This window comes from Euleptes europaea, chromosome 9 (assembly GCF_029931775.1).
Source record: "Euleptes europaea isolate rEulEur1 chromosome 9, rEulEur1.hap1, whole genome shotgun sequence".
Classification (NCBI taxonomy): Eukaryota; Metazoa; Chordata; class Lepidosauria; order Squamata; family Sphaerodactylidae; genus Euleptes; species Euleptes europaea.
Window position 1 is genome coordinate 11,547,928 of NC_079320.1, and position 13,484 is coordinate 11,561,411.

At 46.0% G+C, this 13,484-nt stretch overlaps 1 protein-coding gene across 1 annotated transcript in view; it reads right to left on the reverse strand.

Annotated features, from left to right (window-relative positions):
• ANTXR2 (ANTXR cell adhesion molecule 2) overlaps nucleotides 1-13,484 on the reverse strand; it is a 159,801-nt gene that overhangs the window by 78,658 nt on the left and 67,659 nt on the right. The window contains exon 11 of the mRNA XM_056855512.1: nucleotides 290-368. Within this exon, the coding sequence (XP_056711490.1) occupies nucleotides 290-368 (79 nt within the window). The remainder of the gene's footprint in view (nucleotides 1-289; nucleotides 369-13,484) is intronic.

Here is a 13,484-nt window from a genome sequence, read left to right on the forward strand (position 1 = left end):
ATGAGAGGGAGGGCAGGAAGGGATGGCTACTAAGGTAGCATCAAGGGCTGACAGGTAGAGGAAACAGCAGAGAAAGGCACTGGTGGCTAAAAGAATAGGTATGCATCATGACTAGTATCCATTTTGACCGGTAGCCATGGATAGCCCTCTCCTCCAGAAACATGACCACTCCCCTCTTAAAGCCTTCCAAGTTGGCAGCCATCATCATATCCTGGGGCAGGGAGTTCCACAATTTTAATATGCATTGTGTGAAGAAATACTTCCTTTCATCTGTTTTATCTGTACTTACACATTCCGTTGCAGTGATTGTTAAAGAGCTGGAGATTAGGCTCTGCCCCTGATTCAAACTGACCGAAACCTCAAGCTGTCTGAAAAGAGAGGAGGGGGGAGAAGAAGAAAGAAAAATCATGCACAGAAAGTAACAGCATTATTATTGCACACACTTCGTCCAACCAGACTCAGTCAACACAGAGAGTGGGATCCAGACCAACGCCTCCCCCTCACTGACAGCCTTTAAGCAAAGGCTGGACAAGCACTAGTCAGGGATGCTCTAGGCTGATCCTCCATTAAGCAGCGGGCTGGACTAGATGGCCTTCATGGCCCTTTCCAACTCTATGATTCTATGGTTCTATGAAGTTACCGTATCTTAATTTAAACTTGCTGCCTGTAAAACAGCCAAATATTGTGAGCAACCTCACAGGCCTGCAGTTGTAAGGGTTCTACACAATGACTGCTAACTTTGCAAATTTCAAAGTGCCAGAGGAAGGAAACACGAATCCAGTTTTTTCCCAATGAATGAATCTAGCTTTACCCAACGAAACCTCAAGCCAGGACTGCCCAATGTGAATTGCCGAAGGCCAAACTCACTAAATAGCATTACTGTTAGAAGAAAACCATAACCATACGTTCTAGCTGGCATTTTTTTTTAACCAGGAAGCTATAAAACCTGGAAGATATAAAAACAGCCACCTCACATGAAGGCTTTCATGCCGGGGGTGAAGTAGATGAAATTATGGTTCCTTGTCTCAAGAGATATTTCAGGACAGCTGCGAGATTCTTGGGTTTGACAAAAGGCTTGAAGCTCCGAAGGATATTCACTCCCATACACACAAACTTCATTTTCTTAAAATAGGGTCAGGATTGGCAACAAAAAACACTAACTGCCACTTGGAAAGACACACATTTAGCACAAAAGCCACAATCTAATTATAAACGCCTTTTCTGCAAAGAGCAGAAATAGAAGCAAATGGTGAAGCGGCTTCTCTTTTCTTCAAATAACCCTGGAAAACCCCAAACACATGGCGAAGATTACAGAGCACCGTTCCTAGCCTCCCTGGCTTCAGTTTAACAGACAAAGCAATTTTCCATTTATGCTTAACTTCTGAGCTACAAATGCAGGCAACAGATTTACTAGGATTTATTTTATTTATTTGAAACATTTTTATGCCACCTTTCCACCCAGCTTAGCCCCCTACCCCCCGCGCAGCAAACAATCAAAAACAAAAAACAGAACCAAGATTCTGAAATGCATAATTTAAAAACAATTAAAAACAATAATTAAACAAAACCCTTGCACAATCAAAACCCATGCACTGGTCAATGAGGAAATACTGAAAGAACCTGATAAGTCTTCACCCAGTGGTGGAGGATAATGATTAAGGGGGACAAACAAATCTCCCTGGAGAGGGAATTCCATAATTTTGGTGCCATGACTGAGAAGGCCCTGTCTCAGGTTGCCACCCACCTAGCTTCAAAGGGTGGAGGCATGCAAAACAGGGCCTCTGAAAATGACCAGAGTAGAGCCAGCATGGTGTAGTGGTTAGGAGCGGTAGTTTGGAGTGGTAGACTCTGATCTGGAGAACCGGGTTGGATTCCCCACTCCTCCACATGGGCGGCGGAGGCTAATCTGGTGAAGTGGGTTCGTTTCCCCACTCCTACACACAAAGCCAGCTGGGTGACCTTGGGCTAGTCACAGCTCTCTCAGCCCCACCTACCTCACAGGTTGTCTGTTGTGAGGAGGGGGAGGGAAGGTGATTGAGGAGAAGGAGGAGGAGCTTTTTATATGCCAACTTTCTCTACCACTTAAGGAAGAATCAAACCAGCTTACAATCACCTTCCCTGCCCTACAACAGACATCCTGTGAGGAAGGTAGGGCTGAGAGAGTGTGACTACCTTAAGGTCACTCATGTGTAGGAGTGGGGAATCAAACCCAGTTCATCAGATTGGAGTCCACCGCTCCAAACCACCACTCTTAACCACTACACCATTCTGCCTCTCCTAAAGCCAATTACTAGCCTCAAATTCCTAGTTCCCTCTTAAAATCATTTTTACACCAATAATAGCCTTGATGTAGGTGTGGATGAAAAGGTTTATTTGCAGAGAGCCAACAGGCAGAAACACTTTTTGTGATTTGCAAAATCCAGACTTATCCTCAGCGTTATCTTCCCAAAGATTCTACTGCCAGGCTGAATCCCTCTCTCTCAGCCTTCAGCTGTCAAACCGTCTGACAAAAATTTCCAGCAGCAGACTCACTGAGCACATTAAGTATCAAGCTGGAGATAAAAATCCAAGGAAAACCACCAACTTCCTTTTTTGATATTCAGCTGCAGGGATAAGACATGTAAGATTGACAGAGAGGATTCTGAATGTCAAGGACTGAAGCCACGTAGATCATCTTCACAAAAACAAACATCAAGATTCCCCCACCACCACCGTGTCTCAAAAAACCCCTTATCATCTCTTGCAAATGTCATGTTTGAAGATATGACTGACTCTTTTTATTTGTTTTGATCTCCTTGGAATGTAGCTGTGGCATGCTTCATGTTAATTTAAATAAACTCTAAACCAAGAAACTGGAGAGGGGAGCAAATACACTGAACTGGAATTTTAGATGTCACACAATCTGCCCTGGAATGACCTGGAATGGGGTGGGGGGACGCCACGGAACTACAACACATCTCCAAAAAGGATAGCTGACATGTCCAATTCATTTAAAAATGGGGAGGGGTAAAAATCCTCCTCCCTCAAATGTCTGAGAGTAACGTCTATGTATTTGGGGAGGAACAGGGTTTGGGCACCACTTCCGGCTGCAAAAGCAATCCAAGATGGCGTCCAACGTTAAGGCGGTGGTGCTGGCCACCAGCACTGTAAAGAGGAGGTGGTGAATGAGGAAATGGAGTGAAGTTGCAGCAAGAGGAAAACAGAATCAGCAGGAGAGAGGTGGGTGGGAATGGGATTTCCCCTCCCCTGCAAGTCCTCAATTCTTATACTGCATTGGACAACTCTCTGGGAGTCTCAAGGTGGTATACATGGGACTCCCAATCAAGCACTGACCAAAGAAAGACCTGCATAGCTTCAGCAAGTTTCCTGTCTCCAATGCCTTCCAACTAGGCCTGTGTATATCGATAAACCCGAACCGAAAATAAACCCGAAATTAGCCCTTTCGGTAAATTTCCAGTTCAGGTTTACTGAATGCACAAACCTGGGGAGAAAGCCAAAGCCAAATAGGCAATTCTGGGAAAAGCCGAATAATTATTTTGGGGTCCGGGGGGGCCTTTTTTCGACCCCCTGACCCAATCTTCACCAAACTTTGGGGGTCATGCAAGGAGAGTCCCTTCAAGCGGTGCTGTGATTTTGGGGGCTCTACCTTGAAAAATGACCCCCCCCAAGGCCGAATTTTTTCAGGAAACCCGAAAATAAGCCGAATGCCCATATTTACTGGTATGGATATTCAGCTTATTTCAGGTTTCCCAAAAAATCGGGCACAATAAACCTGAACCCGAAAATTACCGAATTTTTTGTGTTTTTGCACAGCCCTACTTCCGACCATTTCCTAGGTCATCGCTGATGGGGAAAAGATGGGGTAGAGTAATAGCACTTTGTGCATGTTTGAGTGTAACTCCAGTGTGGTACAGTGGTTAAGAGTGTCAGATTAGGAACTGGCCCACATTCAAATCCTCAATCGACCATAGAAACATGCTGGCTGACTTTGGGCGTGTCACACACTCTCGGGGCCCAGTTACATGTGACAGGCCTTGGAGACATGCCACTGTTTTAAACTTGAGTTTCCAGCCAGGAAGTTCTTTAAACTGCACCATGGGGTCTTGATTCTGGTGAGGACCACCATGGCACGGGGAGGGGGGAATCCTACCTTCCTGCCTGCACTCATTTTTCCTCCCCGAAATGACTCAATTATGCAGGTCCATTGCAAGCATTTATGGGAAACTGAGTTTTCCCACAACTCTTGGGTACGGATGCCGCCATTACAGACTGTGAAAAGTAAGTACTTTTAAAATTCTCTCAGGGGGCATCTTTTGAGGTAGAGTCAGCAAATTCACAGTGTAGCTTCAAGGGACACTTCTTGCATGTACCCCAACGTCTGGCAAAGTTTGGGACAGGGGGTCCAATTTTATGGGGTCCCGAAGGGGTCAGCCCCCCTCCTCCATAGAGAAGCATTATAAAATGCTTCTCTATGGAGGAGGGGACAACCCCTTCAGCACCCCGTAAGATTGGACCCCCAAACCAATCTTCACCAAACTTGGGGTTCATGTAAGGAGAGTCCCATGAAGCTACCCTGAAAATCTGGGAACTCTACCTCCAAAAATACCTCCATCTGAGCTCATTAAAAAATTCCCATAGGGAAAAGCCTGGGGAAAGCCTAAAAAAGTGGAATACCTATTCGGGTGATTCAGCAATAGGCTCTCCAGCTTTGGCTTGATTCCCAGTTTTAATATTCGACTTTAATTAAATTCGAAAGAAGCCGGAAAAGCCTTGTTTGGGTTTATTTTTGATTCGGGTTTATTGATGTGCACAACCCTACTCAGAACTCTCTCAGCCCCACCAACCTCACAAGGTTCCTGCTGCGGGGAGAGGAAGGGAATGTGATTATAAGCTGCTTTGAGACTCCTTGAGGCAGAAAAAAGTTGAGTATAAAAACCAACTCTTCCTCTGCTTTTTGGGGGAAAAGGGTGGGGCATAAATGAAGCCAACAAATAAATAAATCATTGATGTCCTCTAAGGCTGATTTCCTAATAACGAGATTACTTCCGGGACATAAATTATGGTATGCCCAGATTGGCCCTGACCTGGATGGCCCAGGCTAGCCTGATCTCGTCAGATCTCAGAAGCTAATTAGGATTGGCCCTGGTTAGTATTTGGATGGGAGACCACCAAGGAATAACAGGGTTGCTGTGCAGAGGAAGGCACTGATAAAACCACCTCTGTTAGTCTCCTGCCATGAAAACCCCAAAAGGAGTCGCCATAAGTCGGCTGCAACTTGAAGGCACTTTACACACATACACATGCCCAGATTGAGGTTAAGCCTTTAGCAAGCACAGCCATTAGGAGGGAAGGCAGTATGGTATAGCCCGATCTCATCTCATCTCAGAAGCAGGGTCAGCCCTGGTTAGTATTTGGATGGGAGACCACTAAGGGATACCAGGGTTGCTATGCAGAGGAAGGCAATGGCAAAACCACCTCCGATTGTCTCTTGCCTTGAAATCCCTGCAAGGAGTCACCATAAGTCAGCTGCAACTTGACAGCACTTTTTACACACAAAAACACAGCCATTGGTCGCTATAAATAATCATTTAACATGTGTACTTTCAATCCTTTCTTTTCTCTGTATTTCAGTTTTTTAAAATGTTTCATATAGGAGAAGAAGATGGCCTCTTGCCAAACTGCAGCCCATCTCTGGCCTAGGAAAGGCTTTCCCCCATTGTGAAATATAGCGGACATTTCAATCCGCAGTAACCTATTTGCACAGCATTCATTTGCCCCTTCCTTTATGAGCATCCAATAAAAGATTGCCGTTTTATGATCTTTTTTTTTTTTAAAGGATAAGGAAAAAAATTAAATAAAAACCATGAAAGACATTTGCTGGAAGTGATAAATAATTTACCTCCAATTTCCACGCACTGAAGATTAAACTGGCAACTGCTCAAAAAGTTATTAAAAGGATAGCAACTGAGGAGGTTTTTTTTAAAATGGAGGGCCAGCTTTTTAATTATTTCCTTTTTAAATAAAAGTAATTCAGATACTGAAAGACAGCTTCAGGATTTTGAGGATTAAATTTCAGAGACTGTAAAACGGATGCTGTTCACATTTTCTCATTGATGTCCACATCACTTTATTTTATTTATTTTTTTAATTATCTTGGGAAAATAAGGAACATATTGCATGGGAACCACAGGCTACAACATGAATCATTCATGTCGCCCTAAGGTTGTCTGGAGGCTCAGTTAAGCACAGCTAATACTTACAGCAGGCAATTATGTCGACTTGTTATCCATCACTCTGCCGTTGAAAACCGGCCTTTCAGCCCATTGATACTTGACTACCGCCTTGCAAATCAGGGTCAAGTTTCAAGTTATGCTGGGTCAGATATCCCAATTTGTACTTCATTCTTAGAAACCTGCTGATGGGGAGTCCTGTGGATCAGGCTTATGGCCTTGCGGTAGAAAAGTTAACCATTCAGCCAGCGTGGTGTAGTGGTTAAGAGCGCTGGTTTGGAGTGGTGGACTCTGATCTGGAGAAGCGGGTTCAATTCCCCACTCCTCCACATGAGCGGCGGACTCTAATCTGGAGAACCGGGTTTGTTTCCCCACTCCTACACATGAAGCCAGCTGCGTGACCTTGGGCTAGTCACAGCTCTCTAAGAGCTCTCTCAGCCCCACCTACCTCACAGGGGGTCTGTTGTGGGGAGGGAGAGGGGAGGTGATTGTAAGCTGGTTTGATTCTGCCTTAAGTGGTAGAGAAAGTCGGCATATAAAAACCAACTCTTCTTCTTCATTCTGCCCCAAGACCAAAGTCTCCCTCCCCAGAAGTTACTACTCCCAAATGATAATTCCACAGGGGTGGCCATGTTAGTCTGTTCCACCAAAAATAAACAGGAGTCCAGTGGCACTTTAAAGACTAAAAAATTATGCCAACATAAGGTTTCATGGACTAGAGCTCACTCTTCCGATTCCTCAGATAAGGATGATATCTGTTGTACACATTTGTCTTTTTTCCTCAGTCTATGAGTAGGTTGGAGGAAGCAATTCCTAAAAAGGCAACAAAACCGAGAAAGGGTGCTAACCTCCAGGTACCAGCTGGAGATCTCCTGCTTTTACAACTGATCTCCAATTCCCCTGGAGATCAATTCCCCTGGAGAAAATGGCCACTTTGGCAATTGGTAGAACAAACCCCTCCCTCCTCAGGCTTCGCCCCCAAAACCTCCCACCAGTGGCGAAGAGGGACCTGGCAACCCTAGTTCAGCCTAAGATTGCCAAGCACATGCCTGGCACTCCCAGAAGACTTTTGGGGCTGAGGCATGGCAAAAAGGCATAGCTCAACATGGGGACGTCACTGTTGGGTGAAGACCCAGAAGTGATGTCACTACACTGAGTGACCCTCGAAGAATTTCCTGAATGTCTAAGGTCTTCATCATAGAGATTTGGGAAATTCCTAGTGGGCTGCTCAACACTGTGACATCACTCCCAGGTCTTCACCTGGAAGGGACATTGCTGTGTTGAGCAATGTTTCCCCTTCCCATTCACCCTACCACCACTCTCATGGGCAGGAGGCGGGAGGTGTCACTGGTAGTTTACCGGCTATAAGCAGGCAAATGGCATGCCCCGTTAAGCCACCAACGTGGTCACAACCTAACTGCTGCAGCACTGTCCTGCCTGTGTTCCACAGCACCTAATATAATAGGCATGCTCCTCTGATACTGTCCAGAACATAAGATCATAAGAAAAGCCATGCTGGATCAGACCCAGGCCCATCAAGTCCAGCAGTCTGTTCACACAGGGGCCAACCAGGTGCCTCTAGGAAGCCCCCAAACAAGACAACTGCAGCAGCGTTATCCTGTCAGAGCTCCGCAGCACCTGATATAATAGGCATGCTCCTCTGATCCTGGAGAGAATAGGTATGCATCATGACTAGTTGCCATTTTGACTAGTTGCCATGGATTGCCTTATCCTCCCTGAACATATCCACTCCCCTCTTAAAGCCTTCCAAGTTGGCAGCCATCACCACATCCTGGGGCAAGGAGTTCCACAATTTAACTACCTCTAGATTAACCATGCTTTGGGGGGGAATAGTTGTAATAACATACACCCATTATTCCCAGCATAACACACACACACCCCACTCCAGCACAACCACCCTTCAAGAACTAAACCCTCTTCTTCCTTTGCAAGGCTCTTCAGGAGCCTTACTGAGCGTTTATGAAGCAAATAAATAAATAAAAGCCTGTTCAAAAGAAGGCAGGGCCAATGTTTTTCAAAGCGCGCTCAACTCGACCATATGCCTGCTTAAATCATTTCTATCAAACAAGTTGCAGGGTTCATTTCAGTCCTGTTTTCCTTTCCTTCGCAACATGCACACTGGTACTTATCCAATTTGTTCTCTTCTCCTTGCCAAATTGCAGGTTTGAGATCTCAACTAGGCGGAAGGACAGCTGCGCTATTGTTGACCCTCACACAAAAAACGAGGGAGGGAAAAGGCTGCAGACACAGCACAGATCACCAGGAGAAGCCAGAGACTGCTGCAGTCATTACGGAGGGGACAGAGAACGAACACAGAAGAAGGGTTGGTTTTTATATGCCGACTTTCTCCACCACTTAAGGAAGACTCAAACCGGCTTACAATCACCTTCCCTTTCCATTCCCACCACAGACACCCTGTGAGGTAGGTGGGGCTGAGAGAATGTGACGAGCCCAAGGTCACCCAGCTGGCTTCATGTGGAGGAGTAGGGAAACAAATCCAGTTCACCAGATTAGCCTCCGCCGCTCATGTGGAGAAGTGGGGGATCAAACCTGGTTCTCCAGATCAGAGTCCACTGCTCCAAACCACCGCTCTTAACCACTACACCACGCTGGCTCTCACAGCTCGGACAGCTTCGAAAGTAACTGATTGTTCCACCCTTGCTCTGCCCTTTTGGCAGTGCGAATTTAAACCTCGTTTTAAGGACTTGTTTTGGTGGAAACGAGGAATTGAACAAACTGGCAAGCAATGGGGTTCCCACCTCCCACCCTTCCACCCCCTCTCGCCATCGAGTCAAAGCATCCAAGACAAACCCCGGATAAATCTATAAACCAGTGGAGGGAGGTTATAAGCCTTCTCTTCCCCCAGTCTTAGCTCACAGGGAGAAGGGTGTTCCTTTCTCTCTCCCATTCGTTCGCTCTGCTGCCATTAACAAGGATTTCCCAGCTGTTCGGGGCCGGGCAGCCATACATCAACCCAAGAAACAAGCCCTGACACCAGATGCCAGCGCTTTCAAAAGAGGGATGTTTCCAACCCCATCCCAACACTTCCCAACAATGAAACATCTGGGAGGGACGAGGGCAAATGCCCTTTGTCTGGGAGAAGGAATCAATCTCCCCCCCCCAGCTAATGGTCACTTGGCTATCTTCCCCCGCATGGGTGGCCTGCTCTATATTCCTCCCTCCAACTGTCCTGTCAAGCCCGAGGAGCGAAGAGTCCAGAGTTGTTGCAAAGGACGTGATTTCCCCCACACACTCCCGCCCCGCCTGGATGGATGGATGGAACACCATTGTGGGAACTGCAAAAGAGAAGAGACCGGGCGCGATGGAGCAGACTAATGAGTCGGGGGGCACATGTCCGCGCATAACAGCTCGGAGACTTCTGCAGCTGGCGTGGAGGGCTGGTCCACCAGCACGCTGTTAATTATTTAAAGGAGAGGACAGAGGGAACCGTTGCCACATCTGTCGCCCACGTCCAGGCAGAACTGCCAGTCATTGCGGGACCAGATGTGTTTATTCCGAACGTGCACTAACTAGCTTCTTAATGGTCCCGAATCCTTAGCCAAAAGTTAATTAGGCAAACACACTCGGCATCCATCACCTTGCGTTGGCAGCTTCTTTTTTCCCTCCCCTTTTTCGAGGAAGAAAAAGAAACGAGAATCTTTGATCGGGTCAGAAGAAATTTCACATTGTCTGCATCACATACCACGGGGTGGGGGGAACATGAGAAGGACAAAGCGCAAGATCGCCCTGCAGTAAATAATGGTTACATCTTCAGGAGTGTTTTGTTTTTTAAGTAGGGTCGTCAAAAATTTTAACAGTTTGGGAAGGAAGAGGGGCTTCAATGCTAGGGAGTCCAATAGCCAAAGCGGCCATTTTCTCCAGGTGAACTGACCTCTATCGGCTGGAGATCTCCTGATCTCCAGCTAGTACCTGGAGGTTGTGAAAACAGCAGCACGAAGGCTCACAATAATGTAAATATTGTATTAATTACTAATGAAAATAATTGTTAAAGAGCTTGGCAATATAATTTTTGACAATATAATTAGAAACAAAAAAGAAGAAAAAGCATTGCTTCATGCATATAATCAAATCAACACAAAGTAAGTACACCCAAAGCAAAATACATGTACACGGGCGAATTGTGTACATGTATTTTGCTTTGGGTGTACTTACTTTGTGTTGATTTGATTATATGCATGAAGCAATGGTTTTTTTTCTTTTTTGTTTCTAATTATATTGTCAAAAATTATATTGCCAAGCTCTTTAACAATTATTTTCATTAGTAATTAATACAATATTTACATTATTGTGAGCCTTCGTGCTGCTGTTTTCACAACCTCGTTATTTTCAGCATAGGTACTGTGTTTGTTGAGAGTACCTGGAGGTTGGCAACCTTACCACTCCTCCATGAATCTGTGTAATCCCCTTTTAAAGCCACCAGCGCCTCTGGCCATCACTACATCCCCTGAAAGCAAATTCCACATTTTAATCACTCACTTTGTAAAGAAATATTTCATTTTGTTCATCCTGAGTCAATTTCATTGTATGCCCTCAAGTTCTGGTATTTTGGGAGAGAGAAAATAAGTTCTCTCTGTCCACTGTCTCTAACCCATGCATAATTTTATAAACTTCTATCATATCCTTATTTATTTATCTGTTTTCTAAATTCCACTCTTCAGACTTTCCTCATAGGAAAGGTGCTCCACCCCCTTAATCATCCTGGCTGCCCTCTTTTGCACTTTTCTCCAATTCTGCAATGTTCTTTTTGACTTACGGCGACCAGAACTGCACACTGTATTCCAAATGAGGCTGCACTAAAGATCAATTTTATCTTCACAACAACCCTGCGAGGGATGTGAGGTTGGGAGAGAGTGCCTAGACTGGACCAAGTTCACCCAGCAAGCTTCACAGTAAAGGAGGGGTTTGAACCTAAGAACGTAGGCCTCCCCAAACCCTAAACCACACAGGACTGATGCAGGAAAAGGTAAAACTTGGGGGGAAAGTGAGTTTTTAAAAGAGGAAAGGGGAGGGACACGTTCCCTTTAAAAGATCTAAGCGCCACTTCCAACTTCCATACTGCATTCGTGAGCTCTGGGGAGTTTAGATATTTGGGCATTCTTCAGAAGCACGTTCGAGGCTGTGGCGGGGGGGGGGGGGCTACAGATGCACAGTACATGAGCCTCTGGATCATGCCCAAAAGGTTGTTTGCTTGGTGATGCTCCCGAAAACATCTCCAGAGTATTCTGCCTGAATAACGAACGTCGCAGATTTATTCTATAATGTTTTTGTTACATAGGCATAACTAAAGATAAACACTGATTTGAGGAGGAAGAGGAAGGAGGAGGAAGAGGAGGAAGAAGAGGAGGAAGAAGAGGAGGAAGAAGAGGAGGAAGAGGAAGGAGGAGGAAGAGGAGGAAGAAGAGGAGGAAGAAGAGGAGGAAGAGGAGGAGGAAGAGGAGGAGGAAGAGGAGGAGGAAGAGGAAGAAGAAGAAGAAGAAGAGGAGGAAGAGGAAGAAGAAGAAGAGGTGGTGGTGGTGGTGGTGGTGGAGGAGGAGGAGGAGGAGGAGTTGATTTTTATATGCCATCTTTGTCTACCACTTAAGGGAGAATCAAACTGGCTTACAATCCCCTTCCCTTCCCCTCCCCACCACAAACACTCTGTGAGGTAGGTGGGGCTGAGAGAGTTCTAAGGGAGCTGTAACAAGCCCAAGGTCACCCCGCTGGCTGCATGTGGAGGAGTGGGGAGACAAATCCAGTTCACCAGATTAGCCTCCGCCGCTCATGTGGAGGAGCGGGGGAATCAAACCCGGTTCTCCAGATCTGAGTCCACCGCTCCAAACTACCGCTCTTAACCACCATACCACACCCAGAATGTGAGTCCATGTATCCTTAAGTCTAGAAGAGTGAATTAGACACACAATGGATAAGAGGGAGGTGATAGTGTCAAAAAAAGGATGGGGAAGTGTGGGGGGGGAACTGCATTATCCCATTCCAACAACTCCGGGACGTAGTTCTGATGGAACAGTTTAATCTGACCTCCCACGAGGACAAACCTCTATCCGCAAACCAGTTCTTATCACTCCTTCTTGCCCAAGCTGCGCCTCTGCCACGTCTGCTTTATGCATCCTGACAACCCTCCTCCTGTCCTCTTAAGCCGGACGTGGCTGGGGCCCGCTAATAAAAAGGTGATTTCAAAATCAGCTTGTAGTAATAAAAGCAAAGCTCTCGTCCGTGTTGCTTCACAGCAGGGACGGGGGACAGGGCATTTTTCCCACGGAGTCACAGAAATGGAAAGCAACCTGACCGAAAGAGCAACAGCAGACGCAGCTGCAAAACCGCCCATACCAGAAACATTTTATTGACGGGACGGCTCTGAAAGCCCAGCCTGCCTCCAGCCCCCTTTCTTTTAACCATGCAGCGCTGACCAAATAGGAGCCTGGTCATGAGGACTGCTGGCCCCATCCTTAGGGTCGCCTGGTCCCTCTTCGCCACCGGCGGGAGGTTTTTGGGGAGGAGCCTGAGGAGGGTGGAGCTTGGGGAGAGACTTCAATGCCATAGAGTCCAATTGCCCATGTGGCCATTTTCTCCAGGGGAACTGATCTCTACCGGCTGGAGATTGGTTGTAATAGCAGGAGATCTCCAGCTAATACCTGGAGGTCGCCAACTCTACCCAACCTAGGGCTGCCAGGCAGCGCCTGCCAACTGGTGGGAGGGTAGTGGGGAGGCAGCATCCCTGGAGAAAAAAGAAAAAGAAAAATAAGGCCTCCTCTACTTATAGGAAGTTATTGCCACAGAGTTTCTGGCAATTCCTAGAGCTATCCTTTGTCATTTCCAGGCAGCTCTAGGTATTGACAGAAATCTATGGTAACACTTTCCTGTAAGTAGATGGGGCCTTATTAAAAAAAAAAAAAAATCCCACTGCTTCTTACAATAGCAGTGGGCAACAGGACTTGGTTGGCAGGGGATTTCCTGCCCCCACTGGGGGTTTTGTCAAAAGAACAAAACCATCACACAATTTCAATGCAATAACTATAATAAAGTGCAAGGTGAAAAGTGAATACTTAGTTGACAATGAAGAAGATATGTACAATATGTACAAAATGCAAGGTCCAAAGTTCAGAAATACAAAATAATTCCAATAGGTTCTTCTGTTTTTAGGTAAGTATCCTTAGAAAATATAGTAATCACTTACCTGTATCATTGCAATACTATATTTTCTAAGGATACTTACCT